General features: G+C 39.3%; 1 protein-coding gene across 4 annotated transcripts; it reads right to left on the bottom strand.

The window, feature by feature from the left end:
- Positions 1-1,352: 1,352 nt before the first annotated feature.
- On the bottom strand, positions 1,353-23,064 carry add3b (adducin 3 (gamma) b). Of its 4 annotated transcripts, XM_035992593.1 has the most exons (16): positions 22,966-23,064; positions 22,616-22,801; positions 15,848-16,085; positions 14,712-14,856; positions 13,830-13,981; positions 13,141-13,221; positions 11,075-11,224; positions 10,633-10,776; positions 9,741-9,839; positions 8,232-8,405; positions 6,657-6,917; positions 6,343-6,459; positions 5,675-5,764; positions 5,329-5,452; positions 3,254-3,343; positions 1,353-3,084 (listed from the first exon to the last, which is right to left on the bottom strand). In XM_035992593.1, the coding sequence occupies exons 3-16, from the start codon at positions 16,046-16,048 to the stop codon at positions 2,840-2,842; spliced, it is 2,073 nt and encodes a 690-aa protein (XP_035848486.1). In that variant the 5' UTR covers positions 16,049-16,085; positions 22,616-22,801; positions 22,966-23,064; the 3' UTR covers positions 1,353-2,839. The 4 variants fall into 4 exon arrangements, with proteins under 4 accessions (XP_035848486.1, XP_031163153.1, XP_031163146.1 ...); XM_031307293.2 differs by having other exon boundaries at positions 22,616-23,024; XM_031307286.2 differs by lacking the exons at positions 22,616-22,801; positions 22,966-23,064 and adding an exon at positions 16,915-17,184.
- Between the last annotated feature and the right edge of the window lie 518 nt (positions 23,065-23,582).

The following is a 23,582-nucleotide window of genomic DNA, read 5'->3' as shown; positions in this document are numbered from 1 at the left end:
ATCTGTGCTGTTAGGCTTGTGTGCAGGCTGACCGACTGTGCGAGCTGCACACTGATAGGCTGTAGGTTGGTGTAGAATGTAACCCCAACTGGAGTAATCTGAAAAGCCAGAGGATTACACCAGTGGCTTGGCTGTCACAGAGGAGGCAAAGTCACACGGTGCTGTTGTGTGTGTGTGTGTGTGTGTGCGCGTGTGCGTGTGTGTGTGTGTGCGTGTGTGTGTGTGTGTGTGTGTGTGTGTGCGTGCGTGCATGTGTGTTTATGAAAGAATGTGCCAAATATCCCACACTGGTCTCCCACTGCAGGGAGTATAAGACATATGGAATGTTGTTGAATAGAAAAAAAATATATATCTTTTATCAGGAGCTATCCATCTATGATCGATCTGATGCCATCATCTCACATACTGGTGGTCTATAGTCTCAGATGAAGCATTGTGCAGCAGCAATCCCCTGTTGTTCTGAAACAATAGGTGCACTTTGCCCTGAGGTCACAGCAGAAGGACGCTCAAGCAGCCAGACGTGTGTCACCTGCTCCGTCCTCTCCTCAGCACTGCCAGGACACGGAAGAGCTCATTGCTAAGCCTCGTCATCCATACATTGTAAGGGATTGTTCAGATAACAAGTTTGGAGCCTGGCAGTGGTCATGCATTTTATCTAAGAAGACAAAAGTTAAGAAAAAGCCTGTTCATCATTCCCATTGATTAGAGAAAACTAATTCCAGAGCAATTTATTCTTATTAACTAGCAATCTTTTTTTGTTAGCATAAGACTCATAAGCGTCTTACTTCAAAATAAAATTCTTTTTTTTTTAATTTGGTTGTTTTTTATGTTCAATTAAATGCGCTAGCTTTTGACCTCATCTTCTTGTGTGTATGTCATCTCCTAGGAGAGGTGTGTGTAGGTTGGGGGTGGTGTAGGTATAGAACCTGTCACTCCCCCAACATGAACACCTGTTGGAGACAACAAATCCCCTCTTTGTCTCCACAGCTCCCTCTCAGTGGATTACCATGACAACGGCCATTCATATAATGGCTGAAGACTGATTATACAGCTTCACACGGTCAATTATCACTGAACAGAGTGCATTGTTTTAGAGGGACGCTGTTTTTTTTTTAAAAGGGGAGGCTGTGTAAATAGTTTTCTAGAAAGCCTTATTTCATACTTGAGGTGTTGTGTAGTCTTTTACAACTGGTTATAGTTAGTTGGAGTTTCACACCACACCATACTGAAATAAATGCATAATTATCCAACAACATAAAGATCCCTTCATGTTTGAAACAGTATTTGAGTAAAGATAAGAAATGATAACATCACATACCTTTCAGCCAATAGGCAAGAGAGCAATAAAACAGTTATGGAAACATATCCGAGCTTTTATTACATCAGGTTGAAGGCAATTTTAAAAGGACCGACTTTGAGGGAAGGTGACTGTAATGTAAAGCACCATGAAGGAAACCCAGGTGACACAAATAGCAATGTAAACAATGCGGGGAAATACAAGCACTAGGCACACAAATTACATAAGTAATACAATTTGTAAACACAATGCGCTGTGCATGTTCACTAAATAAGGAGCTTAATTAAGGTGAATAAAAAATAGGATAAAAGAAGTGTTAAAATAGTGTTATTAGATTGTACTGTCACATTTCTATGTTTCATTGCTTAACATTTGGTTTAGCGTAACAAAGGAACTTCACAAAAACAGACTATTTACAAAGCCAAAGAGTTCACTCCCTTTGGGTCAAAACAAATCATTCACATTATTGACTGGGATGTAAATATATGATCCTCTAATATACTTTATATCAAACTCTAACAGTGGCTATGAAGACAAGCTTTACCGCAGCATATTGTCATCAACTGACAAAATGAATCAAAACATCCATCACTTTAAACTTTCTGTGATTCAGGCTTGGCACTTTCATTGTCAACGTCCAAACAAGCAGTGATTTTCTGTCAATTCTGTAAAAGTCAAACTCATAAACATCAATGTGGAAGAACCATCACTTTGCTGGGCTCTTTCTGTTAGTCACAGTCAATTCCTTGTCACAATTACAATAAAGCAGCAACCATGGGAACAATACCTCTGACATAAATGTAAAAACAATATGAATTATTTCTGAATTATCAATCACAGCATGTTTAGTATAAGAGTTAGTATACAAATTGAATATGTAAAGACTATCAAATCATTTATGTAACTATCAAACACTATATAGTAATACCTATAATATGAACCAACATATATTACAAGATAGTATCCCTATGAATACATTCAGATACAAATCGTACTCCTTAGGCTGAACGTTGTATAATCTTAATATGTTCAGCCACTGTTACACTACTAGTGTGATTGTGAAATTTTGAAATTGTTAAAACAATTTTCATTATTCATACATTCAACAATGAACTTGTGCAAAAAAAAAAAAAAATCACAAATATGTAACTGTAATCTGATGTTTTCATAACCTTTGATATAATTTTTAAACCCCATTAACAATATGGGTAATAACAACCACCCACGGATATGCAGTTTTGCGTTTACTTTTCATTTGATTTCATTTTACTGAGCCCTTCAGGAGTGGTCAATCACAAATTCTCATGGGGAAAAAAACTTCCATATTACCGTCTTCTGGCACATCTTGGAAAAACTTTCACATGAAATAATAGCTGTGAATGAGGGAAGGAAGATGTGTCAAAACAACAGTCCTGGGAGACTTTCTGACTAAAAGATAGTCTTTTCTCTCATTTCACCTCCCTTCAACAAGCCGAAAATTAAAAAGGCAATTCAGATGTTTTTTCCTGGCAAAACATTAATTGTTATTTACAGTAAATGCCCTCAGGCTTCTGTTTTTACTTTCTCATCCTTGTTTTTCTTGCTCTTTCTCAAGAATGACGGTGTGCGGAACTTCTTTTTCTTTTTCTTGGGGGACTTGGTTTGGCTCTCTGGGGTCTGAGCCTCCCCCGTCTTAGATGTAATGGAGATTTCCACCGTTTCTGAAGTGGTCACGCTCAGCTTGGATACCTCCATGCTCAGATCCTCGTCTGTCTCTTCCAAGTAGTCTTTCCCATTGGGTATTTTGTCTGTCAAAAGATGAAACCAAGTCAGTGAGGAACGATGTGGATAAGAAATGCATTGCAGTGTTTTTTACATGTGACACAAGATGAAAATAAAACAGAAACAAACAAGCAGCTACTGCTAACAATTTCAAATAATAAACAGTTTAATGCCTATTGACTAGCTGGTGATTACCTTTAGCTGGCGTCATTATGGGAGACAGGGAGAGGGAGATAGTAGAGCCATCAAATGTCATCTCATCTGCATCAGTGGCATCATCATCTTCTGTGAAAGGATTAAAGTCATCAGGAGTTATTATCTAATGAGTCATTCATTAGAGCCGGTACGTTCATGTGAGTGAGGCGTTCTAGATGAACAAATTAGTATCGCTCAGAATTGTATTTTTTCACTTTGGCACATCGGTGCTTTAAGCTAAATGTTATAGTCAGCATGCTAACATGTTCTTCTTAGTTTTGTGTTTGCATTCCAACATTTGCCAATCAACACTAAACACAAAGTACAGCTGAGGCTTAGGCAAATACTATTTTTAAATGTATTTGGACATAAACCAAAGTACCAGACAAATTAAATTTTTGACATGATGATGCCACAAGATGAAAAGTTAAGTGATTACAGTTGATCCAGAAGGGGACATGAATGTCTGGACTAAATTTCATGGCAGTCCATCAAGACATTTCACTCAACACCTCAAGATGGCACTAGGGAAAAGGTCAGGTCAGGCATTGTCATCTCCAGATCCATGCCACTAGTAGGGCTGTGTACTGGCAAGAATCTGGCGATACGATACATATCACGATACATGGGTCACGATTCAATATATTGCAATATATTTCGATACTGTGCATAAGGCAATATATTGGGATTTTTTAAAAGTATAATTTTAGAAAAACTAATATTTAAAAAAAGACATGATGTTCATAGAAGTCAAAGAAGTTTACTTTAGGTAAACAATTCAGTACACAGAAAATCAAACTGCCAGTTTGGGATTGTGGTTCACAGGTTCTTAGTGAGCTAATGTTTATATGCTAAAGTAGGCCAAAGTTCAGCCATACATTGTTAGCTTCTAGCAAAAAGTCAGGCACTGCTAGGCACTGTTAGGCAAGGACACTAGTGGCGCGTCTTAGCATAGCCATATAGCGGTAGGGGGTTTAAACACAACATAAACGTGAACCACTGTCTGACATGAATATTTCTGAACGTTTAAAAAAAAAAAAAAAAAGAATTGATATTTCCTTTTTGAAAATCGATACAGTATTGCAAAATAAAATATCGCGATACTCAAGTCTATCGATTTTTTTCTTACACCCCTAGCCACTACCATTGCAAATAAGAACAAATAACATTGAACACTCTAGGCTGGTTTACACAAGGTTGCTACATTTTATAAATCTCTATTAACTGATGTGTTCCAAGACAAAGAAAAATAAAGGTGCTACTCTATTACAAAGCAGCTGTAGAAATGTTTCCTTCCTGCACACACATTTCTTCCTTATCTGGAGTCATAACCAGGACATGAGTAGTTTGACAAGACCGATGTCTTTGCAGCTCATCTCTCACCATCCCTGTGAGCTGACTTCACAACTCAGGGAAGAGTGAAACCATGGACCGCCATTTTTCTCCTGCAGGCATTTTTGCAGGAATATCCTCATTTCAGTGAATGTAGTTCCAATATTTCCTCCGGGCAGAAACCAAGCACTCTGACTGGACTAATTAACTGCCTGGACTACGCACTAATTACACTGCTTTCATGTGGCTGAAATTAGTACAGCCAACCGTGGCAACATATAAAACTACAATATTAGCATCACATCCAAATAATCATCAAGACATCAAGTAATTTCAAATTCATGCAATAAAGTCTAATACGTCTTTCTTAATTTAAAAGTCAAACAAGTTCAATTTGATTTCATAATTCTTCATAATTCTGCATTTAATGGGTCCTTAACTTTCATTTGAACTATTTCTTGTTGGCCTTGTTTGGTGACGTCAGAGATTGCTTCTAAACTGCGAGATTAGCTTTGTCTCTCCATCTCAATTTGATTCATGATCTCTGTGACCGCATAGGATTAACTTCATATTAATCAATTGAAAAAGATTAAACATCATACACTTATAATCTACATGGGATGATGTCAGATATGAGCTTGTGTAAACCCAAGTAGGATTAAATTAAGTAGAGGTTTTCTGTGCCTCTAATGAGCAATGGTGCCCTTTAAGGCTTTGTAATGGTAAAGAAACAGTTTGACTACCTTCTTGGCCTTGCTGCTTTCTTTCTACCATGCTCTTGTATTCCTCAAGCACTGTCTCTGTGAGCTCATTGAAAGGGTTGGGGGGCAGAGAGCGAGTCTGCTCCTCGTCCTCAATGATGAAAGCCTGATTGACAGAATAGAATAGAAAGACATTAAAAAGACAAAAGACACCTGGTGTAATGCATTTTTCAGTGAACAGAAGTTATTGCTCCTTTGGCACATCAACCACTGGTGTTTTGAAAATGTCCTTAAGCAATTGAGAAAAATAAATACAGTGACACATTCTATATCATGCAGTGTGGTTGCACCTCTGACTATAACTTTTACAAATGGTAAATATACTCACTGGGCCTTTTATGGTGTCCACAACAATGCCTGCTAGTAACTGAGATTTTGGTCCAGAAGTCATCAGGTCACCTCTGTGCTGTTCTTTTATCTGAACACATTTATCCAACAAATTCATTTTACACTTGGTTCAGTAATCTTTGACATTACATACAGTATCTTAATGCCATACTACACCTGCGATTACAAGTTTAGTTGGTCAACAAAACAATTATTGGCAACAATTTTGAAAATCAACTAATCTTTTTAGTCATTATACAAGCAAAAATGCTAAACATTTACTGGTTCCAGCTCCTCAAACTTAAGGATTTGTTACTTTTCTTTGTCATATATGACAGTAAACTAAATGATATAGGGGTTTTCGACATTTGGTTGAATACAACAGCAGGCTGTGGAAAACAATTAATCGAGAAAATAAATGGCAAATGAATCCATTAAGAAAACGTTAGTTGCAGCCCTACTTGTCAGAACATATTGGTCAGCATCAATTTATTGAAAAACAAGTCTATTTAAACACTATATTTGATCTTAAAAACCAGGTGTGTTTTTAAAATAACAGCTTTAATCATGATTTAATACAGGCAATAAGAATAAATGAAATTAAGTGCATCTTTGGTGTTGAGAATGAGAACATGCATGTAGTGTGAAAAAAATGATCTTTCAACTGACCCGGTTCCTCTTATCCAAAACTTCTGTGGGATCAGTGTTGAGTGGGACAAACTGGTTGGGGTCCTCGATCTTTATTGGCGTGCCGATGCTATTGCCTGGCTGTGAAGACTTCATCCACTGAGAAAAAGAAAAAGTACAAAAATTGGGGAAAGAACTCAAAGATTTAAAACCTGTATTTATCAAACTGGCCACAAGATGGCAGGCTAATACAAAGGAATAGCAGCTAACCATATCACTATTTCCTTCAGAGGCCAAAACAGAAAGAGAACAATTATTGCATTTCTTGTTACAGTTTGACATGAAAATCAACGCACCATGGTCTTGGTCCTGGGGCTGACATCCCCGCTGGGCGAATGTTCAGGAACATTGACCCTCAAGTAGCTGTTGGGTGAGTTGAGCCACCGAGTCCTTTCTCTCTGCTGTTTCTGCACCATAAACTTGAAGGGGCTACGCAGACCCAGCTCACTGTCCTCCGGTGGCACCGCTGACACCGTGGCAGGGATCTCTACGTCGTTCTTAGAGCGGGGTTTTTCACGGACGATGGGGTTCCTATAAGAGTAGCCTGTTCTGTATCCCTAGAAGGTCACACAAAGAGGAAACATTATTCTAACATACTTACTGAACAGTTTTTTAATTTTGCCAGACCTATTAAATAAGAAACATCAACCGCTAAAGATACAAAATTCAAAGGCTGCACAGGCCACCCAAGATCCACTTACACAATGCTTCTAAATATTTGAGTGTGCTGTATATACAAACAGCGTTTTTGCAGATCTGCCAGTTTCAGAAGGAAAAGATAAAACTTTTTATCTTTAAAGCAGTGTGTTGTTAACAATACATCAAAGACAAGACAACTAAAAAAACGATGGGAACTTGCAGCGGGTGCAGAGTGCAGTCTGAAGCGGGCAGTACACTACAATCAAAACTAGCATTTTCTCGCAGGCAATATGGCAAGTTTGCCACTGAAAATGATCCCTGCTTTGAGCTTTGATCAGCACAGTGTGAGAAGGCCATCATTTATTCACAGTATTGTCCACTGCCACCCAAAGCACAGTTTCCAAATGTTGGAATGATTAGTAGCACTTTTTAGGTATAGGCCTGATTAACATATATATTGTTATGAACAATAGTAGAAAAAAACTGTATCTGTTACCTCCTTTCAGTTAGGGAAGACATACTACTAATCAAGTTAAACATGAGATATTCATCATGTTCACCACAACTAGCACTCCACCCTCTGGCATGGACAGACAGCCCTCCTGTTGTTGTTGCTGCAGTGAGTGTACTGGCATTTTCCCCCAGCGCCATATTCAACAGTCTTGGAGAAAACGCCAAATCCGATTTCCAAATTGAGTACACTAGAGTCCTTACACTAAGTGATTGAGTGGTGTGTGTGTGTGTGTGTGTGTGTGTGTGTGTGGCCGTGACTGCCCACAGCATGCAGCACCATCTGGAAGCTATGATCGAGAGGGGTGGGCGGGCTATGATCACACAGAGCTAACACAGCTGCAGCCCACTCCAGCCACAGTTGTTGGCGAGACTGACGCAGAAGATGTCAGGGGCTGGTCATTAGCAGTGTGGTTAGAAGAGCGGGGTTTAAATGAAACAAGACCAGCAGACAGCATGTTAGCTACAGACAAAAAAAAAAAAACATGGTCTGACAATAATTACATGAGTATCTGTAATTGTAGTGAACAAATGTTCCCACATTGACAGCTATCATAAAACACTATGATCCAATTACACAAATCTTTTTTTTTTTCAGATTAGATTAACAAAAAACCTATCTAGTTTCATTGTGTTCTCTAATCAGACACTTCCCGAGGAAGCAGCTGAGACAGGAAACTCAAAGTATCATGGGTAAAAGGCACAGGTCAGGGTTCACTTACCAGGTTGTCCAGCATCCTCATTAGGGACTCGAGCTCGGCCTCGCCCACTTTCCACTTGACCTCATTGTCCATCACCAACCCGGTAGCGGCCACTCCCTGGGTCAGGGGTTTAAACTTCTCTCTGTCCAGCAGCACGAGGCTGTCCACGCCGCCTGAACACCTCAAAGCATTCACCTAAACAAAGGCAACTAAATTATTCTGGTATACACAATTTTTACTTTTGGAGTTACAAGCCAAATTTTGATTCTGTGCAAATTTACTGACAATTTTCCCTAATGCATTAATTAAAATCCTGCACTGTCAAAACGTACTTAGACAGGGAACATTAGTTTCAGACTGAAGTTTTTTTCTCTTCCAAGATACAGTAGGATGTTCATTTCAAAAGAATTGTGATTATATGTCAGCTGGGCTGTCAACACGCGTCAAAAACAATAGAAAAACAAATACAGTCCAGACACAGCAGGATGATGAAAAAACAATCCAACTGCCTCCCTGACACAAAGCAACAGGAGTTTCTTAGAAACACTGCAGGGTTCTGACTGTACACAGTGCTCTCTAGCACATATTTGACTTAGCTTTGTTCAAACATTCTGTATTTTAGACATTTGCTGTGCTACCATTTCAGGCACTGCAGTAATACTTTGCATTTTGCAACTGAGTCTGATTCTTTCATAGAAGAAATGATAAAAAAAAAATATTGCGAAAGGTGAAATGTGAAAGATTATATACGTTTTATACACATGAAGTTAGCTTATAAATGTGTAAAAGTGCATCATGGCCACATTGACTACATTTACATGCACATAGTATTCCGGTTTATGCCTTTATTCCGAAAAAGACAATATTCCGACCAAGCTGTTTACATAGCTAATGAAAGTGAATAGTCGACTAATATTCCTGTTTACATGTAGCCGTGCAAAACAGGATTTTTTTTTAAAGTTTGGTGGTGGACTTGTTGGAGCACAGCGATCCTCTTTCATTCCTTCAACCTCCTTGAAAAGGTCAGCGTTGCGATGTTTGCACATATCTAAAAACATGCTGATATTCAAGTCTTTCATAATGTTTAAAATTAGCTGTGTTTCTTTTCTTTTGAGCATGCATCTCTACTGCAGCTGGACTCTTGAACTGTTGGCCAATTGGTTTGTGTACAACAACCATAGCAACACACAGAGCTGACCGTAAGCCGTAAACAGGCCGTAAACTGTTGCCGTAAACTGCGGTAAAACCCACGATAGAGACGCATATTCCCAATGCGCTGTATATATGTCTAAAGAATGCCTCTAAAACCCAAATAATACCGGCAATATCCCACAGGCCTTATTTGGAATATGCTGTTTACATGACCTGAATCAAATTCCGAATATTGTCATATTCGGAATAATGGTGGAATATTGGTGTGCATGTAAACATACTCACCGAAGCTTACAAACTGCTCTGACCTGAATGGTGCATTTACATGTCATTACCATGAAGTGGTAGTATCAAGAATAGAACTCTCGCTTTTTATACCTGGATTTCACAAGCTTGCTGTGAGTGGTACACATAGTGAAAAGCCTCTTCTACTGTTTCCCCCAAAGCAAGCAGCCCATGGTTCCTGAGGATCATCATCTGAAAAACACAGGAAACATTTGAGCTGCCTGATGGCCCACCATTATCACCATGAAACACTAAACAAATCCAGCTCAGCTAATACAATAGCATATCCAGATATGCTAATGAACATTCAATACATTAAATGAGACCTATTATCCTTTTCCATATTTTCTGTCATATCTAAAACGTTTCAATGTCGGCTGATCATATTGAATGTGGCCAAAGCTTCAAGTGAGAAAAAGGTAAACGCGAGAAGCTCAGATATCACAGTTCTAAACAGGTGTTTTTTTTATTCTTAATGTAAACAGACATTCAGCAGGTCATTATTATCATTATCATTATTAAATTATTATCCTACAATTAAACATTCCAGTGTGTAAAAAAAAACATACCAATCAAATGATATATATAAAAAAGTAAATTAAATATAAAACATGACAGATATAAGAGTGGTATCAATCTTCTCAGCAATTAAAGCGTATAAGCTTAAATACATTTTAAACTATTCTATTAAAAGATGTTTCTAATATTCTGTTCCCTTCATGTATTAATACTAAAAGAAAATGATCAGTTTTAGACAAAATGGTTCTGGTTGAAGTTGGTAAGCAAAACACAATACATTTGTGTAACATACTTCAGTTAATTCATTTGCATTTACTAACCAACAAGTAAAAATAACCTCACATACAACCAGTTGTGCATACAGTATAATGTAATAACTCATGACTTCTAGCCTGTAGTTGAAAGCCTGCTCTAACCCATGAGAAAGTGAGTGTGTCACTAATGGAGTCCCTTGGTTTGACAGTACCTTGGCAGTAGGGCCCAGAGCTTTCTGAAACTCCACCTTCTCCTCTTTATTACCCAGGCTTCCATGGTAACCAAAGGAGCTCACGTCTCCCAGAAGCAAAGCCTCCTGAGATATGGGCAGGATTCCACATTTCATCGAGGACACCTGTTAACATGGTATAAAAGCAAAGTAAAATGTGACGCACCAACATATAAATAGAGGTCTTTTTTTTTTGCTATCAGGCACAAATAAAACTTTACACAGCGATGTTCAGCATGTGCTGTGCATTTTATAGCCAAACTTCAAAGGAAATGGTAAAAGCATGTTACAGGCATCTAAAATAAGTAGCAGGGGGCTGCTTTGAATTCAGTCTTTTTTTCTGGTGCAAAATAAGTATTTAGCAACAGCTTTTATGCTTTCATTAAGATGAAGCTCATTTAATATCGGCCTGGAGCGTACTTACAGCAGCTGTAGCGGGGGTATGTATGTGGATGATACATCTCACATCAGGGCGCATTGAGTAAATGGCGGAATGAGGAGCAAACCCAAAGTGGTCGATGCCCAGATCAGTAGAACCCTGGTCCACCACCTCACCAATTATGTTCACTTTCACCTACACATGGCAGAGAAAAAGAAGAACCATTTTTGACTCATTGTTATTTCAGAAGATGCCAGAATAATATTTTTTAGGTAATTACATTCAGTACGATTTAACCATTAAAGGCTGGTACCCTGTGGAGTTTTCTTGTAAAGATACAAAGCTTCGGTGTACATTCATTAATTTCTAAGAAAAACGCATTGTGTCTATCCTTGAGGCCTAAAAAAGTGGATTTCTTTTGTAAAACATTTGCAAAGCCATTTTTTTCATATTTTGGAACCTCTATCGTTTACACCCATGTTTGCTAGCTAGCTAGCATTCTCCTACTTCCCGGCCTTTTGCTTGTGCATTACTATGTGTATCGCGTCATCCACATGCTATTGTGTGTGCATGTGTGTCCTTGTGGGAATGCATGACATACTAGTAAAGCAGGGAGCCACTCATAAAACCAGACTGATCTCACTAAGTGGCGTATGTATGACACGCCAATTCGTATGCCGTTTTTGCGTGGTATGAAGACGCATAATCGTTTTTTAGCATGTTTATCAACCCCTGTTTGGCCTCCATTGACCTATATTACGTGTGAATTTTCGCCGTAGCGAGTAGTATGAAAGGACAGGGGTTGGTTGGGGTGGCAGATGGGTAAAACACAGGACTTTTACCCAGGAGAGCCAGGATTGCGTCCCACGTGTGGTGTTTAACAACCGTTTATTGTTTTCCTAAGCTTGTGACGTTGGTCACCGTCGTGTTTTTGTCGTTTTTTAGTGTTACTAAAGCCTTTCCCAATGTTCTTTCCCTAAACCCAACCTTTTATTTATTTATTTATTTATTTTTTTACACGCGTGATGTTGTTCTCGCGATAGCATGGCACATTCTCGCGATAGTTTACATCCGCTGTATACAGCGTAGACATACACGTGGATAGCTCAAAATGCGTACAGATAACACGCCATTTGGCTTTAGGAAAGTGGTGTGTATGTTTACGCAAAGTTATGATGCAATGTTGCATAAAACATTGCTCCATAGCACTACTAGTAGTCAAATACTCCACAGAGTGCATTTAAGGCAAAATGACTTCTTCATCATCTACCTTCTATAAACATGACACTGCACTAGCATCTATGTTGATGCAGTTTGTTAACACAGCAAACACTGATACTCCAAACAGCCGGTCAAATATTTATACATCCTACATTTTATCAACAATCAAGACATAAATTAATTTTATAAATATAAATCACTTTCTATTTCATTGTAAATGACCTAATTCAAAATTATCAATCTAATCAAACTACATACTGTATACAAGTAAATGTTTTACAGTTGATGTTGCTAGCACTGTTTTTATATAATTACCACATTCTGTATAGGCTGAAGTTGATTTATCTTTCAGTGGTGCTTACATTTAATAAAGCAAGAGTCCAATTGGGATCTGAGCAGATGGCAGTTAATATGGTCTTCCATACAAAGTTTTTGGTATTTGGTAGGACTAAAGACTCTAGTTATTTTTTGGAGACAAATGACAACTCACGCTATTTTTACAAATTTTGAATCGAGAGAGACTAATGGTATTTGAGCACTGTAGTTTACTGTTGGATACATCTAGAAACCTGTAGGAACTCTGGTGGAAACAGGTCTGGCAGACATAACATATGTTGAAAACACACATCCAGTATTACCATCAGAAGGATCTGACCACTCCCGTTAAAATAAAAAATAAAAAAAAATCTTACTGTACTTACACAACATATTCCTTTCTTAAATTTTAAAATTGGAGGGTATTCATTCAGTGGATTGTCAATGACATAAATTTTGATTTCACCAAAATACGGAAATTGTGTTTTCACATTTTGCCCAATGCATGATGAACTTCCATGACAAAGCAGTCTGCACTCATGATTGAAAAATAGCAACAAAGCCATTATGCTTACCAAATTTGCTGCCGTCACCTCGGCGAAAGACAGACCTTGTGGACTAATAAGAACATGATCCTGCTCTTTATTGACACGCACCTGAAACAAAATTAACACATTATTAAAATCCAACAGGTACAATGTAATCAATAACACGAGACAGACATTTTGAATTGTCTGTGATGTTACGACGGTGTATAAACAGTGTTTGCTGTTTTTCTACCTATAAATGAATTATTGTCAGTGTCACAGGAAACCATATCTCTACTCTGAAAAAAAGTTCTTTAAGTTGGGTTAACAGCTACTCAGAGCAGGGAAACCCTTTTCACAGATTCAAGGGTACAGGAAACTCTGAACCACAAAGGAAAACTCTCTTCACTCTGAAAAACTCAAATCATTGTGTGGGTTAATAAGAAGTACTTTCTAGGCTTTGTCTTTTGGGAAAATCTGAGCTTTATAGCTCAACACCGCAGGTGTTCATCACATATTTCAGTATGAGTTCTTGCTGTTGGGGAACTGTAAATATTCACAAATCTGACTTTTCCAAACCATAAATAATATATGGGCTCTGAAAATAATGAGGTATTCCCCGTTAAGCCTCTCAGTAGCCAAAGAACATGAGGCACACATAAAGATTCACAAACCTTGTGCAGCATACATAAGCAGAGGTGCACTGGAGCAGCAAGAAGTTGTGAAGTTGTACTCACAGTAATGTAGGAGCTTGTAAAACGAGCCCAGCTGAAGATGTCAATAAGCCTGTAGAGGCTGGCCAGCCTGCAGCGACTCTGTTTCTCCCCTTTGGCAAAGGAGGGAGACTCGATGCCATACAAGTCATTGACTGGAGTCACCATCCCAACGCCTGCCACAAGACATAACATCATCAGTAACTTGGTGATGCATCAACAACATAAATTTGCAATTTTTCAAACATCTACAAGGTTGTTTACACGGTTTGCTTCCACATAAAGTTAAAACATGCCAGAGAGTCTCTACAGCTGAAGCTTAAAAAAGGCCTTTCTCAGAATTCCGAACGAGAAACCAAAGTGTATTTCGGGCTTTAACACCATATAAGGACATTTAATGATACAGGACCCTATCTTTTACAGCCACTTTAGCTTTTTAAAAGAGCAGATCTGCCTATGCGACCTCATAGCCATTTCCTACAGCGACGTAGATGTTTCCCAAACTTACGGTTTTGATAGTCAAGCTTTTTCAAATTGACCATTTGAGTGCTCTGTGACCTCCACAGAAACTTATGGCCAAGAGGAAAGGCTAACATAATTAGCATTGCAAACTGCTGTAATTCATGACCAAGACTGGTCATGAGGGCTACTTAATAGAAACACTGACAATGAAGAATGCTGTCAACAGCTTTCTGCCTTTTCTGCTGTTTCAGGGTTGTTCAGTGTCACAAGAGTCTGACAATTCAGCCTCTGACAATAAAGATATTCAGCCTGCATAATGCACACAGAGTATACACAGTGAATGATAATCAGGCCCGAAGGGAGATAGATGGTGACGTTCACACACACACACACACACACACACACACACACACACACAAAACACTGAGACACACTGCTACTCACTGATTGGCGAAGTCAGGGGACCAGCCCCTCCCAAGGTGTTGGCCATGACCAGGTCAGCAATCTGTCTCAGAGCCAGGAGACCTGTAGGGTTGTTGCCCTTTGTCATCTGGTCATGAATCAGGCCTTCCAACTCATCTTTAAACACCTGTAGACAAAAAAGAGACAAAAAAGAGTTTTTATGGTAAAGCTCCATTAACCTAGCAACACTTTATACACAACCTAACCTTATGCCAACACCTCAGGATGCCAGGGAGCACAGCATGCTTATTACATCTCTACACAAATCAAATCACCAAAGACCACTAGAAACCTCTTTGTATGTCTGTGAAAAGGGCTTGACTAGAAGCAGGGGGATTGCATTAAACCTCACAATCAATCTGTGAGTCTTGAAACAGCACTTTTTTCCCTCTGTGCTGCAGCTAAGCTCCAGCATTCTGCTTCATCCCACCACGGTTCCCATGGTGATGAGATGAGCTCCACTTGTTGGGCTTGTTATGCAATCGCAGATGAGTGCGGGCTTGTCTTATTTCTATGCACTTCTATGATACAAGGAGCATACTTATACTTCATTGAACCAGACTGCACTTCTCTGTTTCTGTATATGGGTGCAGATTGAAATGCAACAATTAGGACTACAACAAAAAATATTTTCATTATCGGTTCATGGTTTAAGCTATTAAGTGTCTGAAAATACCCATTTAAATTGCTTGTTTTGCCCGACCATCAGATCTAGCTTACAATACAGATATTGGCTATATTAAGTATGTAAGAAATGTATTAGAATATGCAGCCTTTCTTACTATAGAAATAATTGGTTAGTACACATGTAATAACACTGGTAAAAGACCAACGAGATGAAACTGATATGTCAATATGTAAACACACATACAGATGGAAGTTTATCTGCCACTGTACCAGATTTCATTATAGCTGCAGCGTAAACACACAGCTAAACTCATGTTTGAGCCAAGCAAAGTGTGTGAATTGATCTTTACATAAACAAGAAAAAACAATGCATTTCAGTCAGTCTTGAGTGAAGGAACGGAATGCCTCTCCAGCTAAAAAAACATTATTACTCATACACACTGAATGCTTGTGTGTAGGAGGGCACTTATACGTTGCTGCAGGCTACATACTGGACTCTGCAGGATCTGGGTGACCCTCTTCTTCTGCTCCATCATGTTGAAGTCCTGCCTCAGGTCTGGCGACATATTCCTGCTGCGGAGGTACTCTGGGTCACTCTCATCCACACGGTCGAAGTAGCGCTCCTTGGGGTCGTTGCTGGACAGGGACAGGGTGAGAGACCCCGCCGTCTGCCTCAGCTCCACCAGACTCATGTCTTTGCTAAACGGCCTCCTACTCTTCCTCTGGAATCTGTAAGAGAGGATGAAACATCACAGCTTACTTTACATTCAGGCTGTCAAGGCAATGGGTGTTGTTTTAACAGAAAAGATACTGTATGGGTGCTGTGGTGACTCATGTAATTACAGAGATGGAGACAAAAGTGAGGAGGACATTGTTATATGATAGATGCCGCTTTGGGAGTACAAAGCTGTTGATGTGCAAAAAGGATGCTGCTGTGAATATAATGAAGGTACTTTTACAGAAGTACAGTTCAATAACACAACAATAAATGTGAACGTCTTACACTCACAGACCCAACACCTCTTATTCTCACAAGAACTTATTTTCTATTACTTTGTGGGTCGGAAAAGTTCACTATCTCTCTCTTTCTTCTCTATACACATGGAGGGAGGCCAACTCATAAAGTGTGAGATGAAAGCAGACACTTCTATCGTTCAGCCAGCAGCTATAAAGCATTGTCAATAGTAAACAAAGGTAGGCCTCATGTAAATTAGCCATCTTGAATAGCAGTTAGCACCTTTAGTGCTGCTGTGGTACCTGGATGTGGGGGTGGAGGGATACAGGACATTCAGCCAGGGCTACATTACATTAGGCCTGCAAATAAAACCGTTTCATTACACCAAACCGAATGTAAACTTTTACTGCGTGTTTAGTAGCAGCCTGTTATCCAGAGCACGCGATGCATGGCGTCAAATTACAACTTTAAACCATTTATACTACGAAAAGTAACGCGGGGTGTATTAGCCGAAGCTACACTTTGAGACTTGTACAAGCTCCATGAAAACAAAGCGAACACAAACCCACGAGGAGAAAACTGTTACTGTAAGTTGAAAATTACCTGTAACAAAGTGCTCAGTTCGTAAATTAACCGACTCCGGGCGATGTGATGTTGAATTTCTCCGACAGAGGCTCCAGAAATGTGAATAAACCAGACGGATGTTATTCCCGATTCGGATAGCTACATGGTGAGAAAGAGCGCAACTTGGTGCAGCTACAGTAACCAGACGGAGCAGACTGCCTGCTGCGGGTGAGTAGTAGTGAGATGAAGAAGAGTGAAGAGTGGGGCTGCATGGAGGAGGATGTGGGTGTGTTTGTGTGGGAAAAAGGAAAAGTGACCATGTGACTTCACTTATCCACCCACTAGGCCTTATGTATGCAGCGGGACAAAGGGATGGCCACCCAGGATCAGTTCAGCTTTTCAGGCTCTTCTTTACAACCACACTGTCACTCTAGTTTAGCGACCTTATTTATCTCGTGTGGTATCCTTAATATCCCACAAGGAACCTTATTATAAATTGCTACAGTTTAAAGCAGATTTGGGGATTTTTAGATAATTCTTCTTCTTTCTGTGTCTCTGTATGTGTGATTCAACAAGTCGTAGCCTACCACTTCATTTCATAGATAACTGACAGGGTCGTGTGTTACCACAGCCCCTCAGTAGAGGTTTTATCATAGCTATATGGCCTAGCCAAAAACACAGCACTTCAAAGCCAGAACAAGTGCTTCCCTCAAAAAGCGAGTGCCTCCACTAGAAAATAGGTTTTCCAAAATATAGGATGTTTGCTCTAAGAAAGCAATGGAACACAGATGTTCTCTCTAGGAGGAAAGACTATAGCCTACCATTTCTGATTATTTTATTCAAATTACACTTAATCCCACATCTGCAAACTTAATGTATTCTGATCACTTTCATGTGCCACATACATTAATATTTGTTATTTGAATTAATTTACTATGTGCATCACACTGAATTATATCAGACATATATTTATCCACCACTTGGTCGCTTAACAACAGTTAAATGATCATCACTGAATCTGCTGTCTATGCTTTCATGGAAGTCATATAGCACATAAGGTCATCTAATGATAATACAGCGATAATAACAGGTCTGCTAATGGAGCCTCATGCTAGGTTTGAGAAAATACTTGCACGCTGCTTTTCTTCAAGTGAATTAATGTGGCTCTTACTGTGCACGGGAAATAAGATTAAAGCAAATGTGAAACTGTGCAGAGTTATCCTTGCTAAGAGAGCAGGGATCACTTCTCTCTTTTTTACACCTCTCAACTCTTTTCTGCAGTGCTGGCCAGTCTCTCCGGAGAGAATTGTAGCAAAATTCAAATAGTTTAGGCAACTCTGGAATCTCTCATTTTCTCAGCACCAGCTCTCAGAGTTATTACCCCTTTAATCACACACAATCAGACACACCCACACAAATATCAAGATTTAAGAAGTAAGAGAGAGAAGTATTGGATCACTGACTGACATAACAATGCCAGGAAACAGAGTGGAGTCTGGGAGGCGGAGCAGATATGTGGACATATTGGTTGATGTAATGAAAAACAGAACTTTCTCACTCCAGAGCTGTGTGAACCCTCAAACCCTGAAACCCTGCCTCCCTGTTTTCTGGCAGAGCTCCCAACGAAACCACATACAAGCTTAAATGTCTGCACACACATACGCACTAAACACACACACACATCCTCCCACCCGCCAGCCCCCGCATTCTTGCTGACTATTTGAACTTTTCAGCGATGGCAGTCTATCTTGGGAGCATTGACCAAATGTCAGATGTTATTAGTCAATGTCTCATTCATACAGATTACTGCTCAGGTTAATGATGTCCATAGATAAAAGCACACCTTTGTCTTGTCACAAACCAACTATAACCTCCCAAATAACCTCCACATGCAGACACACAAATGTTGCCTGGATCCACAGCCAAGCCTGTGAGAGAGACATCAGTACAAAGAATAATGACCAGTACCATGTTGTGGTTGAACTTTGGTTGAGCTTAAGAAAGAAGTCTGGCACTGTGGCAGGCAGAACATGTACTGAGAAAGTAGGGATACATAAAGCCACATTTGACCTGCAAATTCTCTCTCTCATAGTTTGGTCTCATCTCTACTGCTCATGGGTTTGAGGTAAGGTTTATAACGGCACAAGGCTTGTGCTTTGAATCTCTGATATTTGTCCTTTGACAGATACATGATATAGCCTATGGACTGTTCAGGATAGGGAGAATGTAGAGGAGGCCACTGAGCTGATGGCTCATGATACGGCCGGCACTGTTGTCAATGTTTCAAATTGGTAGAGTAACATTATTTATGTATGGGTGTGCGTGAATTGTAAATGACAAATAAGTAGAAAGTTCTGAAATTATTCAGTGGTGGAAGACAGGACCATTAAAAGCAATTAATGATTTAACTTTATAATATGATTTTTAAATATTATTAATTGTGTCATTGAATATACATTTTACTCCAGTGATTTAATATTGCACTTCTGTAAAGTTGGTGGACTTGTGAGAGATCCAGTCAGGCTCCTGGACTTTTAGACTTTTAGGGTTTAAGCTCCAAAAATGCTGGATCCTACACTTCCCATAATGCAACTCGACGACGTGTTTAATTAGACCCTCCCTGCCTGGTAAACATGCATGTCTTTCAAACTCCCCCCAGTTTGAAAAGCAGACTTTGTAAACGCATATAAATTAGTCTCCATGCCCGATGTGAGATCATCCTGATGGCATAACAGTGACATCATCTGGGTTCATTTGACAAAAGCTCCTTCAGAGCCACATAAGACATTTTACAACTGTTTTTACAGGTTGAGTAGTACTCCTTGTGACAAATAAACTAATCATTGTGTGTCAAACTGTTGAATTTCCTCTTTAAATGTTTTACTTTATTTACTTTTTCTATATACCCATTTTCAATCTCCCAGTTGATCCACAATAATTGTGATGTTGGCACAGAAAATATTGCAAGCTCTATGCAAAACTCAAACAGCATTTCATCATTTTTCATGCCTCATTTTTTCCCATGATCCTTTGATAGCTTTGGGCTGTTTTATTCTCAGGTCATTAATAATAATTTCAACACATTATAACTGATGATTTGTATTATTAATACTGGACTACATCAAAGCAGACTTTAGGTGACAGTGTTTGGTTCATTGGATATTATTACAATGACTTATTCAAATCAACTCTTACAGCTCAGTTCAATCTCGTACAGCTGTTAAATTCTGTGGAATGAAAAGAAACAGAGAAACAGTCTCTTTCTTTGGAATCTGCAGTCTCATCTTCAAGCTGACAGATCATGATCTAAATTCAGATTGTACGCTCAGCAGGTACCACAGATGACACCAAAGTACAAGAATAATGCAACAGAGCCTGCTTTCAGTGGATCTTTGTTATTGGGAACAATATATGAATAGGCAGACAAAATCAGCATCAAGGTTTATTGGGACCACTCAGAAAGTACTGCAACATTCAGAGCAGCAGATGTACATTTTTATCACGATTGATGTGGAGGGGGGAAAAATGACATCTTTGTCTCAGGCCTGTTCCCAGCATGGTTGCCATGGTAACTGATGCTTATGCTGTCTCTTGCCTGAGGCTGAATTAGGTAAAGAGTGAATGGTTTACAGACAAGAGGCTGTTATCTGCAAAATGCATTAAAAAAAGGAGCCCTCTACCAGTTCATGGAATACAATGAGGAGAAGCAAATATAACACTACTACTGTTATTCTGCCTCCTTGACTGATTGTTCTTCCTTGTAATTAGAGCACAAGGGAAAGAGTCATTGTATTCCCTCATTAACCAAAGCCATTATGTATTGATCTCCTAGAAGATTGAATTTACAACTGTTTCCCTTCCAACTACAGACATCTTCGAAATATTGGCCATAACAGTTCAGAGTTTTGCCACCCATCTTCCTGATAACCATTTGTGGTAGTTATACTTTGGCCATTGCTGGGGACATTTTTTATCAACTCAACCTGACCTTTCCCCTGAGTGCAAGCAAAATGATACAGATCTAGGAAGCTTAGATTTTGTTTCCAGATCCAAATATTTAAATGATTTTGAATCATTTCACCATGTCTTCCCAACACTGCACATTGTCCGCCCTCAATACCTGAACGTGATCATGGACCAAGAGTTTTACACCACATTTGACATGCCTTCCATACTCTCTAAATGCTCACAGAGAGTAAATGTTTTGATCTACCTGTGTATGTATCTGTCTCTTGGTGTTTATGAAAGGCACTGTCTAACTTGATGGACATTTGGATTTAAATAACAGATCAGAGCATTATGTAAACGTCCATAAAGTCAAACTCCTGGGAATGATCTATTTCCAAATCACAATCAAAGGTTACTGAGAGGGATGTAGCTGCATGTCCTTGACTGGAAACAAGAACTGCCCTACAGTAGTTTTCTAGGAATACTGTACATTAAAATGCACATTTGCATTAAACCAGACTTGCACACAAAGCTCTTGCACCAACATTGCGAGTAAGGTTGGAGAGAGAAGAGTTTTTTATTCCTGCTACAAAACAATACCATTGTTACTTCATAACTTCACACAGAATATATCTCTGCACAACTTGCTAAAATAGTCCTGCTACACTCCCACAGCAGGGTGGGTGGCAACAACAGAGCACACTTTTAACTTGAAACAATTTACATTGTTACAGTTGGATCGGTGCCTTCACTGCTTTTGGGTGTAGAACCGCATCGGCACATACATGTCATGCACGTAATCACACACACACACACACACACACACACACACGCACGCACACACACAAACTCATTGCAGTGGTGTGGATAGAGATAGACTTTGTTTATCTAAGTGGATGAGGTGGCTGTATTCCATACTGTGGTTGTCTTTGGATGGCCTCCATGTTGGAGATCTAGTGGTTAGTGTGTGGCTCACTTTAACTCAGGGCTGTAGTAGCGGTCTGGCTAACAGATCCCTCGTATGTTGTCACAACCAACACTCTGGGAAAATGAAGGGTTGATTTTCAATTTAGTAATTCAGTAAAATTTCTGTAAACCACTAACATTTATGCAAAAACCTGACATTTACTACAAACCAAAAAATGCCCAAATTTAGTGCAGTAAAATAATGCCATTTATTATGAAATTCACTGGGCAAGAAGCTAATGACATCATAAAACTTAATCTAACGTAATATTCATAAAATGTGTAAAAATGTGAACAGGAACAATCCATTGCACAGGTGAAAGGGTTTGGGTCACGACCTGCCTTTTCAGTTTTATGGCTGTCTATAACTCACATCACCAGGCATACATATTATGAAATCCTGTTTCTGCCTCAGCCCCACATCTAAAGTCAACAAATGCTTGTTCAGAGTAATGTTTCTACAGGGTGACATTAATTGAAAGCAGCTGTTTGAAGCCTCTGCAGCTGGAGTTGACATTGCAGATGCAGACAGGCCTGTTTAGCAATGAAGCTCTACAACAATGTTAAAGCTAGAGAATGCTGTAAAAGTAATCAAATCTTAACGCAAAAAAGTTAATGCACAGAAAAATATATGTCTTGATGTTTTGTAAATTGTTTCACAAAAATATGTATCACATAAACTGTCCTTTATCTGCTATCAGTGCATTGAAAATAGCCTCTTAATCTCCCAAAGCTTCAAAGCCCACAGATCACAAAATGTGCTTTGTTCTTAGCTCCAGCGAATGCCAGCTACAATGAGTAAAAATGTAAAAAGAATACAACTTACGGTGTTGGTAGTTTTTATCCTGCAGTATAATTCTTCAGGTTTTCTTCAAACTCCCACGGTTCCAGCAGTTGCTAGCTGTTTACATTATCACTTTAAAGAGGGTCATCTGGTTTCCCAGAAGAAAGGCAACTGCTGCTTTGCCTCTGATCTCCTGAACTCCCTCGGCTCTTCTGTGACGGCGGCTGCCTATTCTCACAGGAAAGCAAGGAAACTTGTCAGAGGAGGTTCTGGAGACCAAGCTTTAAGATGGGACTGGACTGGACGGAGAAAAATGGGAGGGACAAGCTTAGTATTGAAGGTAATACTAAATGTTTTAATAAGCAGGAATTACTTGCAAATCTGTATCTAACCATAAATGGAGGAAAACTGCAGCAGTCTCCTGTCAGGCATATTTTTCCTCTGCAAATTGAACATGCTTCATGTTTCTAAATTTTGCTGTCGAGGAGGACATTGCACACAGTAAATGGTTGCCCGCTATCACCTCCTCCCACATACTCTCTAACAGTGAGTGAGTAGGATGTGCTGCTCTCCCTCTTTCTGCACCTCCTGAATACATCAGGCATCTGAAGAGAAGAGTGCATGCTATTGCTGTGGAGAAGATAGAAATACAAGGCAATTACATGCTATAGGCAGTAAGCTACAAATTCGACTATAGCAACAAATGCACAATGATGATAAACGATGAAACAGTGTATGTGGGATGCATGCCCATGATAGGTCAGTCTGGGTGCAGTTAGTACTTAAAACCCCATCAAGAAACACCAAGAGAGTGAAATATGTTAACTTTTTGCTCAACAAGGCTCTGCCGTGATATCTATGATACATCTTTAATATTTATGTTCTCAATAAACATGAATATTATCTATCTAATGAAAATCCAGATGTTTTGGAAGAGAAACCAACAGGAAACTATCCTCTGATGATTTTATTTGAGTTGGCAGCAGCTTATGAGTTAAATTTAGAGATT

The sequence above is a fragment of the Sander lucioperca genome, chromosome 15 (assembly GCF_008315115.2).
Source record: "Sander lucioperca isolate FBNREF2018 chromosome 15, SLUC_FBN_1.2, whole genome shotgun sequence".
Lineage (NCBI taxonomy): Eukaryota > Metazoa > Chordata > Actinopteri > Perciformes > Percidae > Sander > Sander lucioperca.
This window is presented reverse-complemented; position numbering and strand designations above follow the sequence as displayed.